Below are 21727 nucleotides of genomic sequence, written 5' to 3' on the forward strand. Positions count from 1 at the left end.
ACTCTTCTCCATAAAAACAGTGTGAAAACAGGCCCCAGATTTTAATACAAAAATGTTCCTTTCACCTGTAGCCGTGTATTACAAAGAGAGCAAAGACATGCCCTGTGCTAGCATTCTCATCCCCTTGTCTCCTGCTGGCAAACACAATTCTCAACAGAGCCACAAGGTACATAAATCTGTTCTGCAGAGCTGTGTATCCAAGACAGAGCTCCTCAGAAGGCACAGAGGGCAGAAGAGGAGGCTGCATTCTAGCCTCACACCAATGTATCCCAGACAAAGTGGAGGTTTCTCTGGCTGTTGTTTCTACAAGACCCACGAGGCAGCATCTTCTCTCAGGGTGGCCTAGGAGCTCAGCTCCTTTCTCTTGTGAGAGCCAGGGAGGAAGAAAGAGGCTGGGAGAAGGGTGGCATGGTTATGCCTACTCTTGGCAGAACTCCACACCATGTATTCAGACATACTCTGTCCATCAGCAAAATCCAGAACTGGTCTTGCACTGTTTGACACAGCTGCTGGTTTGGCAGCTCCATGTCTGCTACTGAGAGCTCTTCCACACATGTGCAGGTTCTGTGGCTGGCCAGACAAGGGGCATGTTCTTCAGTATCCTTCCTCAGAGGGGAGCCGCTTCAACTTCTCACATCGAGTGAGCTCCCATCTTCCCTCCCCATGAAGTTTCAAAATCCAGCTGTGGAACTGCAATTCAACAGCACATTGAGGGTTGTCTCTACAAGGGCACGGTCCCCCCACAGTGAGGTCCTCCAGCCTTAGTCACTCCCCTCTGCTTGCCAGAGACCCTCTCTACCTCACCACCACGAGGGAGGCATGGAGCACTGCCTCCCTGTCTCACCTTTTCCAGGCTGGGTCTGTGTCCCACACTGATCAGTGTCATGCCCAGCTGAAGGCACATACGGTACAGTTCATGCTCCACCTCTTCTGTCAAGGCGCTGGTGGCTTCATCTAACACTGAAAGAAAAGCCATGAGCCCCCCAAATCCTCTCCCAACCAGACATCTCCTGTAGGCAAGAATAGCAACTCCCAAGAACATTTCACATATTAACTGAAGCTCATGAAGAGCATCTGCAGAAGGCAAGTGAGGGGAAACCTAAGGACTCTGGTATTCCTCTGGCACAGCTGGTGTCAGGCAACTAGGAAAGCTGTCTTTCCCCCAAGTACTTGAATCCATCCAAACCACACTGTTCACCTCTTTGCTCTCCCTCAACCGCTGCCCACCACTGCCTCATCCCCATCATGGCAAAAGCCAAGACATGACTTTCTCCAGGCAGACCACGTGCCAGAGTGCCAGGCGGAACAGCAGTCAGTGTACTCTTCCAGCACAGACCCTACATGGAGCAGGTAGGATGGCCTGTGGCACCTTCCTGACTATTAAGGGTAAATACTACAGACCTGGACCAAATCAATTCAAATAATTTCTACAGCTTTTAGTTTGCCATCCACAAGTTCCTTCTGTCCAGATGTCACTTAGCTGTGCCACGGGCTTCAGGGGAAAGACAGGTACTTACATGTAGCTACCTGCTACTGAATCTGGCTCTGTTCACCCACATCCAACCTGGCCCTCATGGCAACTTCTCCAACAGCTCAAGCCCCAGCACAGCCTAAGGAATTGGCCCCATTAGCTAACCACAGATGCTTCTGTGGTCTCTCAGGACTGTTTCTCCCACTGCTCCTTGTCTTCTTTTGCCACATCAGGGCTAAATCTTCCATATTGCCCCACAACTGTACAGATGCTTGAGAGCTTCAGATATGACAGCTGCTGCCACACTCCCCAACACATGCACTTCTTTGCATAGCAACTGGTGAGCAGACTGACCAAGTTCTTCTGGTGCCATTGGACATGGACCGTGAACATTAATCACCAGCTCCCCAAGAAGAAAATGTCTTATGTACAGCCTCTTGATTTACCACCATGTGCACAAATAATGAAATGTTTTCACATTTCACAAATGAATCTTCTGTGTGTCATGCTGCTAAAATAATGGCCAAGACAAAGCATGTTCCTAGCACAAAACGGATTTCATGAGCTGTCTCTGTACCGCTTCTCTATACACCAAAGGCCTTGTGTTTCTTTCTCCCCTCTTCTGTAGTCAGTCACTCACCTGCATATTTTGGCTGGAGGTAGAAGAGCCGTGCAAATGAGAGCCTCTGCATCTCCCCTGGGGACAGGATGTCATACCTGCAGCAGGGTCGAGATTCAACACCTTCCTCAAGAAACAGAGCTTGTTTGCTGAAAATCTTATGGCTTCTGATACTGGAGAACAGCAAACAACTGTCCCTATGTGTACCTTGTGCCCCCCTCCATACTGGGACTGGCTCTGCAGCCCTGTACACAGTCAGCTGCCTGCACAACACCACAGCTGGTGATCGTTGGCATAGATGCTTGGGCCATGAAGGCTTTGCTCCTGTATAGTGTCCACGTCTCACAGAACACAGACAGACACAGATAAATCCAGCAGCAATGTGCATCTGCTTAGAAGTGTTCCCCACTCAGAAATCACCCAAATACACACAGACAGTGGGCTCCCTTACCAGTTCCAGTCCACCTGTTCATCCAGTCCTCCAGCCCTTGCCAGCAAATCAGTCTACAGAGAGCACAGCAGACTTGTGAACACAGTCCCCAACCCTGTCAGCCTATGGCCCTAAGCATAACCACCTGCTTTTTGCCCGTCTCCCTTTCCCCACCTGAGCTGAAGTTATACCATATTTCTCCTCCTCTCTCTGTCCCATAGACAGTTGTACCCAAGGCACAAACAATGTCCCCACATAAGTTCAGCACACAATCATGCTGTGCTGCCACAAAAATCATTCCTTCTTCCCTCACTGGTGGCACCAGGAAAGAAGGCAGCAGTGCTATCAGTGACTCACCAGCCCAGCCAGCTCCAGGAATCGCACAATCCTCTCATCATCTGCAGACCCTAGGGAGAGAACCATACAGCATAAGGAGAGGCAGTGTGTATGCTGGGGCCACTGCTGAATGAAGGAGTTGGTGAGGCAGGAGGGAAGAACTCAAGTATCTCCTGAAGCTCAATGTAGTTGACCTGACCACTTAGTTATACCAGATCCTGAGCTTTGGTAGAGATAGTCCCAAAGACTGACCCTCCTTGAAAGTATTAACCATGCCTGTGAGCAGCATACCAGGAGGTAGCTGGGCTCCACAGATACACCTGAGATTTGCCCCAGTTCATGGCCACAGCCAGAACACAAGGATCCAGGCTTCAACTGCCAAGGCCCTGCCCAGTTTCTCTCTTAGAGCTGAGACTGCACACTACAAGTAGTGGAGTCATGGGAACAGGGCTCAGGTAAGAGCCAGCAAAAGGACCCTTTGTGGAAGAGAAATACCTCAGGGTGAGTCAGCTGTGGAGCAGAACATACACTTGAGCTGGTACAGTTAGCATCTATGGAAGTTGAGAGGAAGGGCTGTGCATCTGCCATGGACCTCTCTGAAGCTGCTGGAGAGCCACAACAGTAGCTGAGGGCTGTAGTTACTCTCAGCAAGATTGTGACTCCCAAGCTACAGCAGACCACATGTGGTCTGGCTTCGGAAGAGGGTAGGGGAGAGAAAAGATCTATATATTCTGACCACAACAGTGTGCAAAGCCCTGGGACTTCATTTTGAAAAAGTGGAAAAGTAAAAGATGGAGGTGGATGGAAAATAAGATTAAGGCAAATATGGCTTGCTGAAAGTCAGACTGTACCAAACAAATCAGACGTATCCTGACAGCAACATGTAACATGTCCAGCACAGCAGGAAGAGCATGGCCAGCTTGTCCTCATTATACTAAGAGAGCAAGTTCTTATCAAGTGAGTATGCTCCCTCACAAAAGGAGGGGGACACAGAATTGACCTTAACACACACTAATCTTCTAGGGAACACCAGAGCAACAAAAGCAAAATGGTTGAATGTTCCTGATGGGTTACAGCAGGGAAGAAGCTGCACTGGGTACAGGACAGTGAGGCACTACCACAGCATTGGTTAATTGCTCTAATGGATTTTCACAAACCTGAAAGTGGATAGATCTCCTTCAGGGGATAGATCACCTGTTTAACAGAGCAAAAGAAACCATGTCAGAGGGAGCTGGACATTTCATCAGAGATGCAATAATTTGAACTCAGGCACAAGGGAAGGAGCACCCACAGGTATCCTCCCTCTTGCAGGGTTTGCAGGGCATGACCACAGCTGGGAGCACAGCTGAGGCCAGAGCAAAGACAGACCCTGGGCTCACCTGCTCACGCAGGCTTCCGTCAGTGAAGAAGGGCCTCTGTGGTAGGAACACCACTCCTCGGGGGCCAAAGCAGGTCAGCATGCTGATGCTCCCTGCACAGAGACACTCATCACATTTGCAGTATCAGGCAGGAACTTCCCACTGCCCCATGTAGTGCTGTCCCATGAAGTAGCCAACTAGACCCCCACAAAAGTGCAACACAGAGCAAAGCAATAAGAGCCAAAGACTGTGACAAGAGATGGGTGGCTCAAATCAGTGTATCAGTAACACATTCACCATCACATGGTGGCACTGGCCTCACAAACTACCACACTGCCACCTTGCAAACTCAGGGTAGCCTTGGTTGAGAAGAAGGCTGAGGCAAGTAGCAGTCCTCACCCCGTGTGCTCTCCCAGAGCCCTCCAAGGACCCTCAGGAGAGATGTCTTCCCTGTACCAGTGTTTCCCACAATCATCACGCTGTTTCCTTGTGAGATCCTGAGGTTCAAGTCCTTGATGAGCAGCTTGCCAGAGGATGGTACTGAGAGTGTCACTCGCTCCAGAAGGAAAGCTGTGTCCCTTGGCACTGGCTCCTCCCCAGAATGGTTGCTGGGCCACCACCAAGACAAAGGACAAGAGATCCGGGGGTAAGTGACCATGCTGAGATTGGCAAAAATCAGGGACCTTAGACCTCCTGTGCCTCTGTGACAGTAGCCCTGTCCCACACACCCTGGGAATGACAACTGACAGTGAGCACTGCCTGCTCCAACCAAAAGCATGCAACAGACTGTGACACCAAGAGCCACCTCCCTCCCATGGCAACCTCACACTCTGGCCCGTAAGCTGCAAGCCAGCCAGTTGCTGAGAGGCGACTCACCCGTCCAAATCCCAACTGGTTTTGGCTTCTGAGTAGTTACCATTTTCTTTTCTGCCAAGGCTCAGCAAGGTCTCCTGCAGTTCACCAATCCTAGACACACAAGAGGTTGCATGAAAGCCAGGGACAGCTCCAGCAGCCTCCTCACAATATCCAAACTTGCCCATGCTTGCACACAAACAACAGGTTTTTTAGTTTTTTTTTATCACAGACCTGAGCAGAGTCTTGTTCTGCACTGCCCTTTCCTCCAGAGATGTGCCCACAGATAAGCTCACCTGTGTGTGTAGCCAGCTACATCAGTAACAGTGCTGGAGAGATCTATGAGCTGGCTGAAGCAGCCAATGAGGTAGATGGAAACAAAGGCATTCTGGGGAGAAATCACATGGCAGAGTATGGGTCAGTGCTGAGCTGGGGCCATGACTTATTCCGTGACTGCAAGGAGGCAGCCAATGAGTCCACACATTTGGCCACATCAGCTGTCTCAGCAAGATGAATGAGGAGTGGTGAAGTCATGCAGGATGGTGGGAGTGAAGATTACCACATTTGGAAGAAGCAGGGCTTCCCTACTCAGTGCAGCAGTTTTTGCCAGCTGGACACATGTCCTGTCACCCAGGGATGGTCTTTGCAGGGTGCCTGATGGCCTGCCTATGGCCCAGCATGCTTGCCCAAGTCACACAGATCCATACCACCAGCCCTGCCTCAGCACTGTATATGGCTCAGAGCAGGGTGTCTCAGCCTGCAGTGCCCACTTAGCTATTTTTAGCTCTGCATTCTCTGTCACAAGCCAGCTTTGAGTATTCGTAGAGTCAGGTCAGGAAGGTGAATGCAAGCCAGCTCAGCCTCACTGGGGGCAAGGCTCACCACAGGCAGTAGCCCAGGGCATAACCCAGACCCACAGCACTGCACAGGCCCCATCTCCACCTGCACTGCTGAAAACCAGAGGCTTTCTGACCTCCTGGGTTTTTAAGACACAGAGGTCTGAGCCAGGAAAGACTTACGTAAATGTGTCCTTGACAGTTCTCATGCCCAAGTTAATCAGATACCAGCTGCCTACAAGCTTCTGTTTCCATAACACTGTGAGCTGGGACAGTCTAACCTGAAGATCAAGTGCTGCAGGTTATCTAGTCCCAGGGCCACCAGCACCACATGAAACCTCCATCCTCAGAGCCTGCTCACCCTCCACAATGGGGTCACAGAGATTACCCTTAGCTCACCTTGCTGACAAGGGCACTGAGCTCTATTGGACTCAGGTCACCGTAGACACCAGAAAAGATGGGAATGGCAATGACCACGTAGCTCAGGATGCTGCCCAGGTAATCAAAGGTGTTGATCCCAACTGGGCACAAGCACATTGAAAGAAGACGGTGAGTTAAAGTAGAAACCTCTGTCCCAGCCAGGCCCAAGTGCTGACCCTGAGCCCAGTCGGAGGAAGAGCCGTGTTGTTGCCTTGGCCCTTTATGATGAACCAGAGTAGAAAAACCCATTTTGCAGGATAGCACAAGCACCAGGGTGAAAATGCATTTGCCAAGCGAAGAGCACTTTGGGGCAGGCCTCTGAGCAGAGAATCATCACCCAGACACACAGCTCAGTGTGTGGGGCAAAAGCCACTTTGCCTGCTTTTGCTATGCTTCGGGGGCCTGACTGATTCACAGTAAACAGGAGGGAAGGGCAAAAAGGAAACTTTGGGGTGAGATAGTTTGCCATGAAGTGTGTCTTGGGAGCACACAGGTAGAAAGACTTAAGATTCCAAATTCCCACAGACACTTCTCTGTTCATGGTTCTCCCTTCATTACACCACTCAGAAGCTTGCTGTGCTGCTGAGGTCAGGAAGAGCTGTCTTTATAGGGGTCATTGAAAGAAAAAAACTCAGTAAAAAAGGGAGAAGGAATAGTTTCAGGGAACAGCTATGCTTAAGGGACAGGTTCTATAGGAAAGAAGTTTCCACAGTTCCCAAAAACATATACAATGCCCAAAACTCAAGCCCTTCCCTCTTTTCTTGGTGTGTGAACATCTGTCCCACAAAAAGCCAGATTCTGGGTCATCCACAACTTTGCCTCTTTATGAGGCTTTTACACAATGGAATTCCTATTTAGCACTGCAGGAGGCACCCTCTGTTCACCCTCAGGGCTTTCACAGAGCAGCAAGAGGCAGAAGAAGAAAACACAGCACCCACCCAACTACTCTATCAGTAGAGTTTCCCAGTGAGTGGGCCACCAGAATGGAGTTACCACATGTCCCACTTCCCCCCCCGACTCTGCCCACTCACTGTATAGCCACAGCTCCTTGCCTATCAGCTCTCTCTGGGTCTTCAGCAGGCTCTGCAGCCTCCGGTTTGTGCGCATGTGCTCCACTCGCCCAGCCCTGTAAAAGTAACATTGCAACATGCCAGACATCCTAGAACCTTGGGCTTTAAAACTGAAGCTTTGAACGGGCCTGGCACCTTTGCTTCTGACTAACAAGCTCTTTATTGACCAGGAACTGAACAGCCAGGACTGCCTTCCTGAAGGGTATCATCAAGGAACTCTGGTTGAAGCAAGCAGTCCTACAAATCTCTCCCAGAGCCCATGGCTGCTGCTGTTGCAGCAGGAGCAGGTAAAGCCAGGCCAGACACTGTCAGAAGCTCCAGCCTGAAGCAATGTACACCTAAGGTCAAACACAGTTCCCAAATACAGCCTGGCTGGAAAAGAGGGATGGCACTGCTTCACAGCTGGATCCAGAAAGTAGAGGGCAGAGGAGAGTCCAGGGGGTGATAATCAGCCCACATGGCCTGCATGGCCAGCAGCCTTAGCCCACCTCTTCCCATTTCCCACTCCACAGGAATGGGACAAAGGCAAGTCCTGAGCAGTGCAGCCCCCAGTATGGGTACCCCAGCTCCACAACTTCCCCCTTCCCAGGACTATCTCCATCAGGTCACCCACCTCACAAGTTAGTGGTGATGCTCCAGTGGCCAGGCTGAGCCAGGAGCAAGGAGACATCTCCTAAACCACCACCTTCAAGCAAGTATGACAGCTCCTTCTGCTGCTCTGCAAGGCCTGGGCTGCCCTCAGGTGGTAAAATGCAGAGAGCGCTCCACGTCTCATTCCAGTCGCCCACCTGCCATAGCACCTATTGCCCCTGACATCCAGCAGAGGCTTGTGCCCACTACACATGATCTATGCAACAGAAAAGTCACTAGGGCCCAAGAAGATATGGCCAGAAGCAGCACAAAAACATCAAAAATAATATTTTTGAGGTCTCATTTCTAAAGATTTTCAGTTCATAGAAAAATACATTTTCTTTCTCAAAAATGCACCTGGTTAGAATTCAGTTTGGCTTTACTGCCTTACAACACATCTCAGGTAACTACTGAGCTGCAGTCTTTACTTTCCATGTGTTAGGAAAGGAGAAAGGCTTGGATACAAGGAATTAAAGGTGAGAAAGGAACTGGGGACCTTTGTTCTAGAGCTATTATTCTGTTGCAGATGAGGAGAGATTGCTGTATTAGTTTCTTCTTTTCCTCCCATTCACTTCACTTTTAAAGCAAATTTGCAAAAGGCTTAGTAACAAAAGAAGTAAAAAGATGGCAGTGCTCTGTTTCTGTTTCTTCCTTTACCAAAGGAATGTTTAGGCAGTCTTAAGAGGACAAGGTCACAAGCTAGAGAAGTTGAGCTATCAAAACCAACCATTTACCATATACTTCTCATCTTGCAGGATTCTAGGAATGCAACCTTTAAAAAAATTCCTTTATTTTTAATTATGATGCATACCATGAAAATGCCAGGTTGTGTGCAACTCAGCTAAGTTCTAGTTTCACACAAAATTAAGCTTTTCTACTAAAACATTGTACTGAACCAAAACATTCTGTTTTTGGTATAATAATCCACTTTCCATTTTCTACTTAGTAATAGAATAAAACAAATCAAAATTGTGAGGGAAAGTACTGGATCTTAAATAAGGGCATGTAATTACAGTATATTTTCCATTATAAAAATTATCATCAACCAGTAAGAAGCCGAGTACAAAAAATAACTCAGACTTGCCAGTGCAAACCAAGATTGATTTTGATTATTTAAAGTAGTTTCATGCCTGTCAATGTAAGTTGTTATGAAATCAGGCAAGCAGCAGCAGGATGGGGCCAGAAGCAACACGCAACAAGTCCTCAGCAGAATCAGATGCAATAAGACTGTGAGCAATCTTCCAGGTAAGGACCTAGCAAAACATCAGTAATGATCTCTAAGCCAGCATCAAATCTCTATCTGCCTCTGAGGATGTTAGAAGGGAGGCAAAGGAAAGATAGTTGTCTCCAGTTGCTGTGGATTACTTCTGCAGATGATGCACAGAATGCAAAGAACCAAGTGTCAGGGCTGTATGATGCTGCAGTGGAAGGGATAGAAAGCTGCAGCAACAGAACTTGGGCTCCTCTGGGAAATGTGAACACAACAAGGATGCTCTGAACTGGGACAATCCTTTGGAGGATACAAAGAAATTAATGCTACTAACCTGTAAAAAGCAGCTGGTTCTGCATTGACACGAATCTGCATGTGCTTGAACCTGTACAACCAAAAAAACGTAATTGTGCACAAATGCTCAGTGAATTATGTAGCCAAAAACATTCCTAGAGGAAACTTATCTTGCATGTTAGAGCAGTGATCTGAGGCATCTCTTGACAGAAATATTCAACAGGCTCAGAAAGACACCAGAGACCAAGGCTTAACATGAGGTGCCATCATTCAGGGCCAGCTCAGTGGTACATTTGATATCCTGCTCTCTGTGCACATCTTCTTAGCCTTGGGCTTACTCTTTGCTGCTAGTCCAGCATCTCCACCATACAAAATCACCGCAGCCAACTGCCCTGGGCTGGGTTCCCTGTGCCACAACAACTTCTGTTGCTGTCCCTGGATGCCCTGAACCCCAGGGAAAGCTACAAAGCCCCTGCTACACACACAGCCAACCCTGCAAGCAAGGGGGAGGACGTGAGTTGCAGAGCATATGGAAAGACTGGGCTGTGAGACTGAACCAAGGGCATTGCCTGCCATGACACAAGGCCGTGAATGGTTGGCAGGGACTCAGTACACTGACTCTGAGGCACCATTGCACAGGTAGCCTTCTCTGAGTGTGGGGAAAGTCACAGACAAGACAATTAGCTACATACACAGCCCTGAATGGAGACAAAAAATCAGCTTTCACAGGAGCTCCCAAGGGGAAGTGAAAACACAGCTCTGCTGGGACTCACCTGAAATCTCCCTCCAGTTTTTCCTGTTGCACAAGTTTAGACACAATTGGGCTCATCAACACTTTGTTAATCATCGTCCCAATGATGAAATACCCAAAGATGCTCACCGGGCCTAGCCAGCCAGTGCTACAGAGGAGAAAGAGAAGTCAGCCAATAATCCAAGCAAAAGGACACTCCTGCACCATTAGGCTCAAGCAATCAGAGCCCTCAGCTGTCACCTCTCTTGGCTTTCACAGAAGTTTGGGGCCAACATTGCACATCCCAGCATCCCCAAGGCAGAGTTCTCCTGGGAGTACAGAGACCACTCACCCATGTGTACAAATATCCATCTGGGGAGTTGTAATGTGGGTGGCAGGCTCCAAAAGAAGAACACAGAAAAGAGGTGTGCAAGCAGGGCCAGGATACATCCTTACCTGTGAAAGCACTGGTATGTGTAGTAGGCCAGTGTGAAGGGTGAGATGACGAGCTTGCTGGCCATGGAGCTGAGCTGCCTGCAGAACCTCTCCACATCCTGGCTGATGCGCTGGTCCCTGCTCAACACAAAGAGCCATTGACACCATTGCAGCCCAGAAGCAAGAGGCAGTATTAAACCCTAACAGGGCACAAACCAGGCTGTTTCAGTGCATGAACACAGGACAGACAGCAGGTGAACAGCCTTACCTGGGAAGGATCTGCAGATTCCCCACAGGAGACCATTTTCATGGCCCAGCAGAACCCACCCAAGAGCCTTCATGGCACCCAGGAAGAACAACTCTTGCCATTGCTTTCAACCTGTTCCTTGTATTTATCCCTTGTTCCACTTTCAACATTATTCAACACTTGTGCTGAAGGTCTCTGCATCACTGTCCTTTACTCCTCTCCTGGAACGACCCCCCATATTATGAAAAACTACTGACTGTCCCCCTAACCTTCAGTACTGGACTGAGATGCCATCAGACCCATCAGGACCAGCTAGAGCACAAGCCAGGCCTTTGCCAGCTATTGGATATTTGCAAACACTTGCATCAAAGCTACCCTTTCACAAGATCCAATCCCTTGGCTCTGTGTGGAGTGCCTCTGGTTCCTTTGTTGCAAAGAAGGAAGTGCTTCCACCCACCCCAGCCCACAAGAGCAGGAAGCAGCACACCAAGCTTTCTCACCTCACTAGCAGCAGGCACGTGGGTGACAAACGCTCAAGTCCCATCTATCCCACTACTGAGCAGAAGTTGCACTTGGGATAGCCAGGAAGAATTTCAGTATATTTACTCCTCAGCACCTCATCTGTCCAGAGCACATGGATGCAGGCTTCAGCCTACTGTTGCTAAGCTCCAGTGGAAAGGCCATAACTTAATGCTGGAGTTCAGAATGAAGAGCAAGGATGGACTCATGGGTAGTCTCAGTGCAGATACTACCACAAAGGCACTCATCTTTTAGCACTTTTGCAGTTCTGGAACAGCAATAGATTTAATTCTGGGGCAGCTCTCACCCTGACTGACCTCGCAGCATCATTTTTCCTTCTCCTCAGACTGTAATATTCCCACAAAATTGTAACTTAAATTGTGCTAGAGTCTCGTAGGAGGATACTGCTTTTTACAAGCTATTAAGTAACATGCAATGAAAATACATGAAACACAGGAAAGCATCAACTCAAATGCTCTACTACATGCTGCAAGTGCTTGTATGCCACTCAGAACCCACTCTTCATTCCTTCAAAGTGGGTGACTCCTTGCATTTAACACTCAGTTTGGTTTGCACTGCATAATGGGAGGTCTCTCTTGCTCTAGGTTTGTTCTCTAAGTACCTGTTGCAGGGAAAAAGCTCTCAGCAAGGAATTGCAAGATGAAGAGAATTTTTGCAGTGGCACCAAAACCACACTAAACAGTAAGATTGAAAGTTGGAGCAGAAGCAAGGTGTAATGAGACATACTCCACAGTAATCCCACACATTTGGTCTGCAAAGGCCATGAGAGCTGTCTCTTGCTGCAGGGCAGACTGACCCAGTTGTCTCCTACATTTCACTGCACAATGTGAACATGTTCCCTAGTTAAAAATAAACCTAAGCAGAATAATCATGTGGTATGGGGCCTCTGTCCTTCTCTTCCACTTGTGTCCCCAAAGAAAAAGACAGGCATGCAGGAGCTTCTGGCTTCAGTGTGCTGCACTGCCTGAGAAGAGCTGCATGCCCTGGTGACAAACATGTTTTTTTAACCTCTCCTTGTAACTCCATGCCACTGAAAACACTATCAGAAATGAACATTTAATGATATTGGGAGTAAACACAACAGCAACCCGGAAGTGTTTGATAATGACGACCTACTGCCCAACATGTGGAGCTGTTTGACCCAAGCTGAACCTCTCTCCTTGCTTCCTGCTCCCCCTTAGATACCCAGCATGTTTTCTTGCAGCAGCCACACAAACCACCCTGCTCTGCAATGAAGGAGCAAGGACAGGCAGCCAGTAGCAACAGGCAGCAGAACTGCAGGAGCTGCTTCAGTTTCTTGAAGTTTTCACTATTAGCAAGAGTTAGGGGTCCCTGCAAGACAGCAATTTTTTCCCCAGGACCCTGGGAAGCTTGTTGTCTTGTCCTCTTGCCATCAACATGGGATATGGCACCAATGCAGTGACTAGATCAGAGGTGCCCATTCCAGCAGAGGAGAGCTTGGAGTCTCAAAACAATGGTATAACAACACATTATTTAGAAAATATTCCCCTTTGATTTCTAGTTTTTCAGCTAGTATTTAATAATAACAACTTTAAATTCTGGAGGGGGAAGAATCAGGGAGATTCTACACTGAGATTAGCTCAGTTGGTTAAAGCATCGTGCTAATAATGCCACGGGTTCAATCCTGTGTGGGCAACTAAAGAGTTGGACTCAATGATCCATGTGGGTCCACTCCAACTAAGAGTATTTTGTGATTCTCTGACCTCTCACATGAGGTCTAACATAGGATTTTTAGCTTTTCACAGTGTGCAACTATGACAGCAATGCCCTGTGTTTGAGGACAGGCTGGAAGGCCAAGGTCCACACACAGCTGTGAGGAAGGGCATTCGACCTTTGCAGCGCAGCCCAGATAGATCAACAGCTCTGCAGTAAGCAGGACAGTGCACAAAGCAAACTGGAGAGGGACCTCTTGGGGGTGGGTCTGGGATCCACAAGGAGACTGAATGCTCCTCCTCTGATATTTCAAGTCATCACTGACACTTCCTTCCTAGGAACGGGAAAGGGAAATGCAGCCCTCATACAGTGCAAAACAAAGCCCTTCCTGGATTTGGTTCCCATGGGTTATCAAACCACTAAAATACAACTGAACTGTGCTCAGCTGCAGATCCTGGCGTTCGAAGTTCAAACAGAACAGGGACTGTCCTAATGCACCAGCGGTGTGAAGGAAAGGAGAGGCACTGCTGACTCCAGCCAGGCCCTTTGCAACATCACACAGTGTCAAGGGTTGAGTTTGCAGACAGCATGTTTTATAGCAGAACTAGATAGAGCCCTGTTCCAATGGGCATCCACTTTCCTTGCAGCCGAAACATCCTGCCCCTAAAACCATCACGACCGGCAGTCACAGGAGTTCCCAGCAATAGGTATCACCTCCCACCAGGGTAGAAGAGGGTCCCTAGATTTGTGCCTAGATGGTAAAAGCTTCTAGGGCTCAAGCCCCTACCCAGAGACAAAGAGAAGTCAGGAAAAGGTGCGCAGCAGCCCAGGAGAAGCCAAGCAAGATACTGAAAGAAGCTGCCAGCAGCCTACGGGTTATCGATGTCCTCACGCAGCACGAGCAGGTTGTAGTAGACCTGGCCTTGGAAGTAGCAGCTGTGGAGGTATTCAGTGAGGGATTTCCTCCAGTTCACATACATCATGTTGCAGATAAACTGGTCGAAACTTTTTAGCTGGAACAAGGGCAAAGAGATGGATGGGGAGAGATAAGTGAGAACAAACATTTTTTCAAAATGAAATAAAAACCAACAGTTTGTAGTAGTGACCCAGGGTATGGGCAGACTTGAATCCTTTATGACCAAGATCATGCCAGGAGCCATGAGCAGCTTTCTCTTCCTCTCCCAAGACACATGAGCCTCTGGTCTTACCGTGGAGTTCACAATGATCAGAGTCACAGCAACGGCAGTCAATGTTTTGAATCCGGAGAAGTCCTTGTTCCCTAGGACTTCATAGTACTGGCTGGGGATGACGCCGACCTGGTAAATAACCAGCTGCTCTGGAGGAGAAAGGCAAGCAGGGGAAGGAATTGATGGACTGCGGTGACAAGGCAAAGTGGGGACCACAGGGAGCAGACATGGGGTGCAGCCCCCCATCCCCACCAGCCGGGCTCACCCAGCAAGGCGACACCGAGCAGCGTCAGGAACATGAGGGCGCTCGGGGAGGGCCACCCGGGAAAGAGCACGGCCAGGAGCCGCAGGAACCGCCGCAGAAACAGCCCGTCCAGCCGGGAACTAGCCCTGCAACGGAGGGAGACGCCGGGGATGGCAGTGAGATCGGGGGTCCCACCCCAGCTCCCCTCCGCCACGCCCCGGCCCGGCCCGCTCCGTCCTCACCGCCCGCGGGCCCCGGCGCCCCCCGCGCTGCTGCTGCTGCCCCCCGCCATCGGCGCCCTCCGGACCTGACCGGCCCGGCACGGCCCGGCCCGGCACGGCCCGGCCCGGCCAGACCCGCCCCTGCGGGCGCTTGACATGAATATTCATCACCTCTCCTCGCCCTGCATCCGCCCCGCCCGGGGCCACCGCCGCTGCCGCCGCTTCCGCGTGCGGCGTCACCACAGAGCTCCCGCCCAGCGCCGCCTCTCCCCCGCGGCCGGGCGGGCACAGCGCCCCCTGGCGGCGCCGGGCGGGTGTGCTGCTCAGCGCCCGCGCCGTCCCCACACCGCGGCGCCGGGCGGGCCATCCCGGCGGGCCATCCCGGCGGGCCATCCCGGCGGGCCATCCCGGCGGGCCATCCCGGCGGGCCATCCCGGCGGGCCATCCCGGCGGGCCATCCCGGCGGGCCATCCCGGCGGGCCATCCCGGCGCGGTGGATGTGCTCGCGTCCCTCACCTCCTGCCCCCCGCCTGCTCACAGAGCCGGACCGTGGTGCCGGGCAGGGTCCAGGGCCGAGCCGCAGCTGTAGGGCCGCAGAACCGGGCATTAACGCCTCTCTTGAGGAAGGAGCAGGACAGGCACGAACTGATCCCTCTGCGGATCCCAGGGGCTGAGGGACAGTCGCCGTGGGCAAGAGGTATTGCCCGCCTGTTAGAGGGGAGACAAGGAAGAAGCACCAGTACTAATTCTGCACGTTCGTCTTATTTTGGGGTGGGCAGTGAAGTTTCAGGTTGCTTCCTAAGGACTCACAGCTGGCAGTGGCCACTGCAGGGGATTTCTCAAGCCGGTTCGCTGGGATTAGGCAGCGATCCCCAGCGCGATGGTGAATGGCAGTGCATGCTCCCCAGCCTGCTGCAGGAACGCGAATGAAGCACTGCGAAACCCCCGGCGAAGGGAGGGACTTCAAGAAAGCAGCAATGAGCTGCCAGTGAATGGACCCTCTGGCTTCTCAGTGACCCCAGTTTTAATACAGAAACCAACTATTTTTTTTTTCAGGTTTGGTTTGGAATCTGTTTTCATAACCCAAAAAGTTATGAAATATTTCAGAACAAGTACATTTCTAGACAAACCTGGTGATTAGAGATGAGAGATCCTATGAGCTGCCGTGCCTTCCTTACTTATGTGTCTCTCACCTACCATCCAGTTGATGCCATTTCTTCTGCAGAGCCTTTGGGCTTTTGCGTGTACCCTGTGAGCCCCTCTTCCCATTTGCCTTGTGGCTTTGTTCTTCTGCCATTTCCCTGCCTCCCAGCCCTTCTTCTCTTCCTTCATCCTCATCTCCTTCATCTTTTACTCTGCTGCTACCTGCTCAGTGGTCCAGATAATTCATACTTCACACTTCACAAAATCAGTGTATATGTTCTCAGGGATGAAAGAAGACACATCAGTGTGTTTCCTCAGCAAATGGCCTTGTCTCTAAGCAGTGCCCTTTCTCCTTGCCCTCATCTCCCTTCTCTCTTCTCTTTTGGAATTCACAATGCTATCAGTCATACCTAAAGGTTAAGCTCCAGAGGGCAGAGATCAGGCCTATGAAAACCTGACCTCAGTGATGACTAACTTTTATGTTAAAAGAATCATGGGGGTTTTTTTCTCAGCTGTTGCATCAGACCTGGGTGACGTTTGCTCCTAGGCAGTCACATCCTCTCATGGGGCAGTACTGCAGCTGTGGCAATTGTGTGGGTCACCTTGTCAGTGGTTACCAGGATTGAACTGACTCCTTTGCTCTGTTGTCCACTTTATGATGAGGGAGTATTCCTTCCCTTCCCTCCTCGACTGGTGAAATGGCTTTCCAGCACCAGGGGAGTCAGAGGATCTAACACAGAGATGAGATGGCCACAACTGTCTGTCCCAAGCCCGCCCTCCTACTTCTTCCTTCTCCCAGCCCTTTGTTCTGTCACTGGCACCCCACGACCTCCACCTGATAAAGCACACGCTGTGAGCTCCCTTCGGCATATCAGCTTCACGATTTTTCCTGGGAACTCTCCTAAGGCAGCCAAGATCAAGAACAAAAGAGAAGTGCCTTCTCAGTGCCTCTCCATCCCCCCTCCGAGGCTGTGCCCTAGACACTCAGCTGCTGTCAGCACAGAAACATTTACATCTTTTACAGCACTCCAGCTCTACTTCTCACGTTTCTCCCCCAGCAAACACCATGGCCATTTCAGTGTGTGCCTGGGGGCAGGGCTTGGGAAAGGACTGGGGAATCACAACTTGAGCAGAGTTTTATGGGTCTGTTTGCACTGAAGGGCCATATCTCAGCTCCCTGACTAGCTACAGACCCAAGAGAAACCCCCTCTGCATTGCTAACCTGTCATCGAAGTGTATGCCATGAATCCAGCGAAGGGAGAGCTGGGCCTGGCTTGGTGGGTCCTGGGCTCCTTGAGGCAGTGCAAGTTAATTCCTTGTGGTGTTTAACCGCAGCCCCTGCGGCTCCTGCTTGCTAGGTGTGAAACGTCCCATCCCCCATCCTGCCCTGCCTGTTCCATGCATTTTTGCCCTGCTCTGGACCAGTGAAGGAAGCCAGATCCTCCTGCATCCCTGGCCTCCCAGCCCCTGGCTCACATTGTTCCCCACTGCCCCTCCATGTTTCCATTTCCCTGTGGTCCCTCTCTGCCTGCTGGCCTGAAGCTGGGATGCAGGGAGAAGCCTGACAGACCCATCTTTCACTGCCTTTGTGTGGTAAGTGGTCCTGGGTGTCCTCTGAAGCAAGCAGCAGCTTCTGTCATCACAGAAAGAAACACAAAACTGCAGCCTTGAATCTGTAGTTTGCTTTCCCTCTTTCCCAGGTCTTCCTTAATGCTGCTGGCTTTGTGATGTTGCGTAATGAAGCACTGCCAGATTATCCCCTTCCTGGGCTTTCCAAAACTGAATCCACCATTTCCTGCCCATGTTTCCAATTTCGATTCTCCTCATAGGTACCTGTCCTCACCAGAGCTTGCAGCTTCTGCAGTGTGGGATCACCTACAAGCTTTAGCCCTCTGTCAGATCATTAGTAAGGAAGGGGTAATGAAAACTCCCATCCTGAGTTTCAGCTCTGTCTATATTAGGGTGTGAACTAAACCAGATAATTTTCAGCTGGATCAGCAAGCTGAACTGACTGAGAGTCCCTCACACTCCTGTGCCACCCCAAAGCAGAGGGTGGGAATGGGAAACCAAGGGGGAGCAAACAGCATAGGCCAAGCTCAGCACGGCTTAAACCTCCATGGAGCCGCACCACGGGCTCCTGCTGTGATATCTTAATGATTCTGCCTTTTCCTTCTCCACACTCTCTGTCTTAATTAGCCTTTCCCCCTCCTGTGGGCCAAACTGCTCTGCTTTCTTTTCAATCCTCCTTCCTTGTGCTTTGCCTCTAACAGGGTCTTTCTACTGTACACTTCAAAGGCTTTGCTTGCTTCGTCTCCCCCATGCTGGCATTGGCTGGTAACACCCCCAAAGCAGGCCAGGTCTGCCATGAACTCAGTCATTGAAACGGCTTTGGGCCCTTTGGAACTGGGTAAGAAGCAGGCATAGGGGAGGAGAGGTCAAGGATTTTCAGCATTTCACCTATAAGAAGAATTATTAGTAACACAGGAAAAAAAAAAGGCGGGGGGGGGGGGGAAGGGACCCCTCCTCCACCCACCCTCCCCAGAGGAGAGCCCGCTGAGGGCAGAGTGCTTTTATGTGCAAGTGGGAGGGAAGGAGAGTGTTAGGGCTTCACAGGGAAATGCTTTGATCTTGACTTTGAATCTCCTTCAGTTCCCAGCTCTCCCCCACTCTCCCACCTATGGCCAGGACCACAGGATGTGGCCAGGACTCCTAGTCCTTGCTCAGTGCTGCTATGGTACTTCACTTGCTGTTTCACATTTAATGTCCTCCTGTGCACCTGGGAGCCTCACAGAGGCCTCGTGGAGCAAGAGCACAGTGCCAACACCAAGTTCAAACTTTCCCCCTATCTCACAGAATGGGAAGAGAAAGGGAGCCCAGTTGGACAGAAGCCAGAAGGGAAAAGAGCCCCGAGATGAGCAGAGGTGAATTAGAGATGGGACCTATTCTCAAGGCTCTGGTACTCCAGGGTGGGGATCAGGCAGATCTGGCTCTCCCATGTGTCCTAGTGCTTTAGACTGGTCAGTGCTGAACATGACCCAGAAGATGAACTAGGAAGCAGTAACCATTAGGAGAGGGACAGGGAGTGGCTCTCAGAAGACAGCACTGATGTCCCCATGTCCCACAAAGAGTTATTTTAAGTTGGAGAGAGGAGAACAGCAATGAGAGCCCCTGGTGTTCTCTGCAGGATGGGAAGGAGGTGGCACTCATGAGTGCTGGATGATGGGGAATGACCCTGAGTTCTGATTCACTTCAAAGGAAGAGGACCATAGGGTGTGAGAGAGACTTAAGGGCCTCCAGTCTCTTGTCCAAGGTGGGATCTAATGTGTACGCAAGTTCCCCATTTCCCCTGGGAGATGAAAGTCCTGACTGGACCTTGCCCTTAAGCTGTCTTCAAGTTCAGGCCAAATACTTCTGTGTCTGTGTTGCTCCTTTTTTTCTCAGCTGAAGTCACTCCTGTTAACTGCTGTCCCCTGCTGAGGCTGATGCACTTGAATATCCCTGCCTGCCAGTTCTCACTTCAGCACCACTAAATAGACTTTTTCCCTACATCATCTCCTATTTATAATTTAATCACTCCAGCTCTGCTACTCCTGGCTGAAAACTTCCTATAGTTTGTTTCTTTCCCTTTCAGTATGATTGAAGCAGACCTGTCTGCCAGTCCAGCACTGTCCCAGGCATGCACAGACCAGAGGGTGCCTCACAGGACTTCTCTGCAGAGCCCAACCATTGCTCTCTCTGAGCATCACTTTAAGGGCTTCAGCACAGACATGAGGCAGTGGGTTCAAAGGTGGTTTCAGGCCTGGGAATGAGAAGTACCAGACAATGTGAATGCCAAAACAGGACTTCTGTCATTCACAGTAAACAAGTTACTCCAAAAATTGAGGTGGACTTCATGTTTTCCAGGTCCCTCTTGGGCAATATTGCACCAGAACCCTTTGAACTTCCTTCTCCCTAAGACTGGTGGGCATATTGCAGCTGCAGCAATCTGATTTCTCTTGCCAGTTCAGGATGCAAGCTCTGCTCATTGCTCTTTCCTTGTGGAGCAATGCAAGGCACAGGAGAGAAAGCAGCCAAGACAGTAGACACTTTGGACCCTCTTAGAAGCTCCCATGCTCTCATTTCCATCAGCCCCTCTACAGTCCCACCTCCCCTGACTTCCTGGAGAGATTCAAATTCTGCAGTGCTCTGGAGCGAGAAAGGTGGGAAAAAACAGAAGCCAGGGTACCAGCAATGACTTTAAGAGGATGGATGCGCCAATTTAGCCCATGTATAGAATATAAATGGGTCATAAAGTAGTATGGGTCAACCTTTTCCAGCTCCAGAAGTGGTTTTGGCAACTGATCCACAGTCTGACCTGCCCCAAATGGCATTTGGCTGCCCAGGTGTTTCAGTTATATCCCATCCTCTCTCAATAGTCTCATCTGGTCCACCCATGGACAGCCCTGCAGTAGGTAGGGTGCTCTGACTCCCTCCACTCCTGGAGGTCCCCTAGGTTGGACTGGGGAACTTTCCTAATGGGGTGGATAGCTGAGTGTTTAAATGTTGTCCCCATGTGTGACACTGTCAAGATTGTCACGTTCCAGTGACAGAACCAGAGCAAGACCTGTTTTATTATACAAGGACTCAGCACTAAGTCCTTGAGACATCCTCATGAGGTTCAAGCCAACAAGAATTCTATCTGCTAAACAAAGAGGTTGCTCATGACCTGGGAGAAAACTCTATGCTCAAACCTGGAGCAGTAAAACCTGCCTTACAGCACATGTGCCTGGAGACCCCCACAGCTGGACATCTCTGCACCTTTTCTCTGAGCCTTGTCTGGGAGAGAACGGGCTGCAAGCAGGCAGGTTATAACCCAACAGACAGAAAAGCTTCTGGTAGCCATAGCTAAACTGCAAAGGTCTCCATGGTTGTAATGATGAGGCATCCTGCACCAAAGCAGGAAGCACTCTGGTCCCCCACTGAACTCCTCCAAGGAACAGAAAAATGCTAACTACTTGTTTATAAGCTGGAAGCGGGTGTGTGCGGTCATCTGCATAACAGAACTGCCCAAGCTGTCTCTTTGTGTGTTTTCCAGCTCCTATGTTAATCACTGACCCTGCTGACTCCGGCATTTACCAGTGTCTCACTGCCCTGTGAGCACTGCTTTGCATTTGCAACCCAAGAAGTTAAAAGGATGAAGGATGAGAAGGGAAGCTCAGCAGCTGTGGATATGAACACCAGCCTGCCAGAGGGGAAAAGAGCCAGGACTGGACAGGTTGATAGAGAGAGTGAAGCTGGCTTTGAAAGATTGTCTGAAGGGGATAAAGCTCACCAGAGAATGGTTTCGGTCTCTCTTCCTTGCACTGTAGCTTCTCTAGGTCCAGTGAGAGTGACCTCTTTGAGTCCTGAAGGCCAGGGTTCAGTGTCACCTGGGATGATGGCTCCTAACTGAGGCTGGGAGGACTCTCAATCAGTCAGTCCACAGCTTCCAGGGAGCCTTTTCCTCCTGTCAAACCCTCCCGGCATTCCTGGGATCAAATGTGAGACAAGAGAAGTGGGAAAAAATGCTCAGGGATATGTGCTTCTGGGCAGTGAAGGTATGCCTTGATTTGTGCAGCAATGCTTGCCCCTGGACCGTGGTGTAAGCAAAGGCAGCAGGAGAGGGAGCTGGGCACATTTACCCTTTGAAATATCTGTGTTTTGTTGCTTCCTGAATTGCACAGGAATCCTATACATGGTGTCTCTGTGAGCCCTCCTGCCCTCTCGTTGCCAAATGCTGCAGCAGAAATGATGCCACAGTG

At 50.3% G+C, this 21727-nt stretch overlaps 1 protein-coding gene across 6 annotated transcripts; it reads right to left on the reverse strand.

Annotated features, from left to right (window-relative positions):
- Positions 1-15: 15 nt before the first annotated feature.
- On the reverse strand, positions 16-15078 carry ABCD4 (ATP binding cassette subfamily D member 4). Of its 6 annotated transcripts, none has more exons than XM_077180480.1 (19): positions 14976-15078; positions 14605-14729; positions 14361-14488; positions 14026-14165; positions 10713-10829; positions 10300-10425; positions 9567-9617; positions 7354-7448; positions 6302-6423; positions 5363-5454; positions 5091-5180; positions 4614-4822; positions 4236-4327; positions 4014-4050; positions 2878-2927; positions 2542-2594; positions 2112-2188; positions 845-960; positions 16-690 (listed from the first exon to the last, which is right to left on the reverse strand). In XM_077180480.1, exons 1-19 carry the CDS (start codon positions 14990-14992, stop codon positions 595-597), a joined length of 1833 nt encoding a protein of 610 aa, XP_077036595.1. In that variant the 5' UTR covers positions 14993-15078; the 3' UTR covers positions 16-594. The 6 variants fall into 6 exon arrangements, with proteins under 6 accessions (XP_077036595.1, XP_054491532.2, XP_077036594.1 ...); XM_054635557.2 differs by lacking the exon at positions 14976-15078 and adding an exon at positions 14826-14913; XM_077180479.1 differs by having other exon boundaries at positions 14026-14488.
- Between the last annotated feature and the right edge of the window lie 6649 nt (positions 15079-21727).

The sequence above is a fragment of the Agelaius phoeniceus genome, chromosome 6 (assembly GCF_051311805.1).
Source record: "Agelaius phoeniceus isolate bAgePho1 chromosome 6, bAgePho1.hap1, whole genome shotgun sequence".
Classification (NCBI taxonomy): domain Eukaryota; kingdom Metazoa; phylum Chordata; class Aves; order Passeriformes; family Icteridae; genus Agelaius; species Agelaius phoeniceus.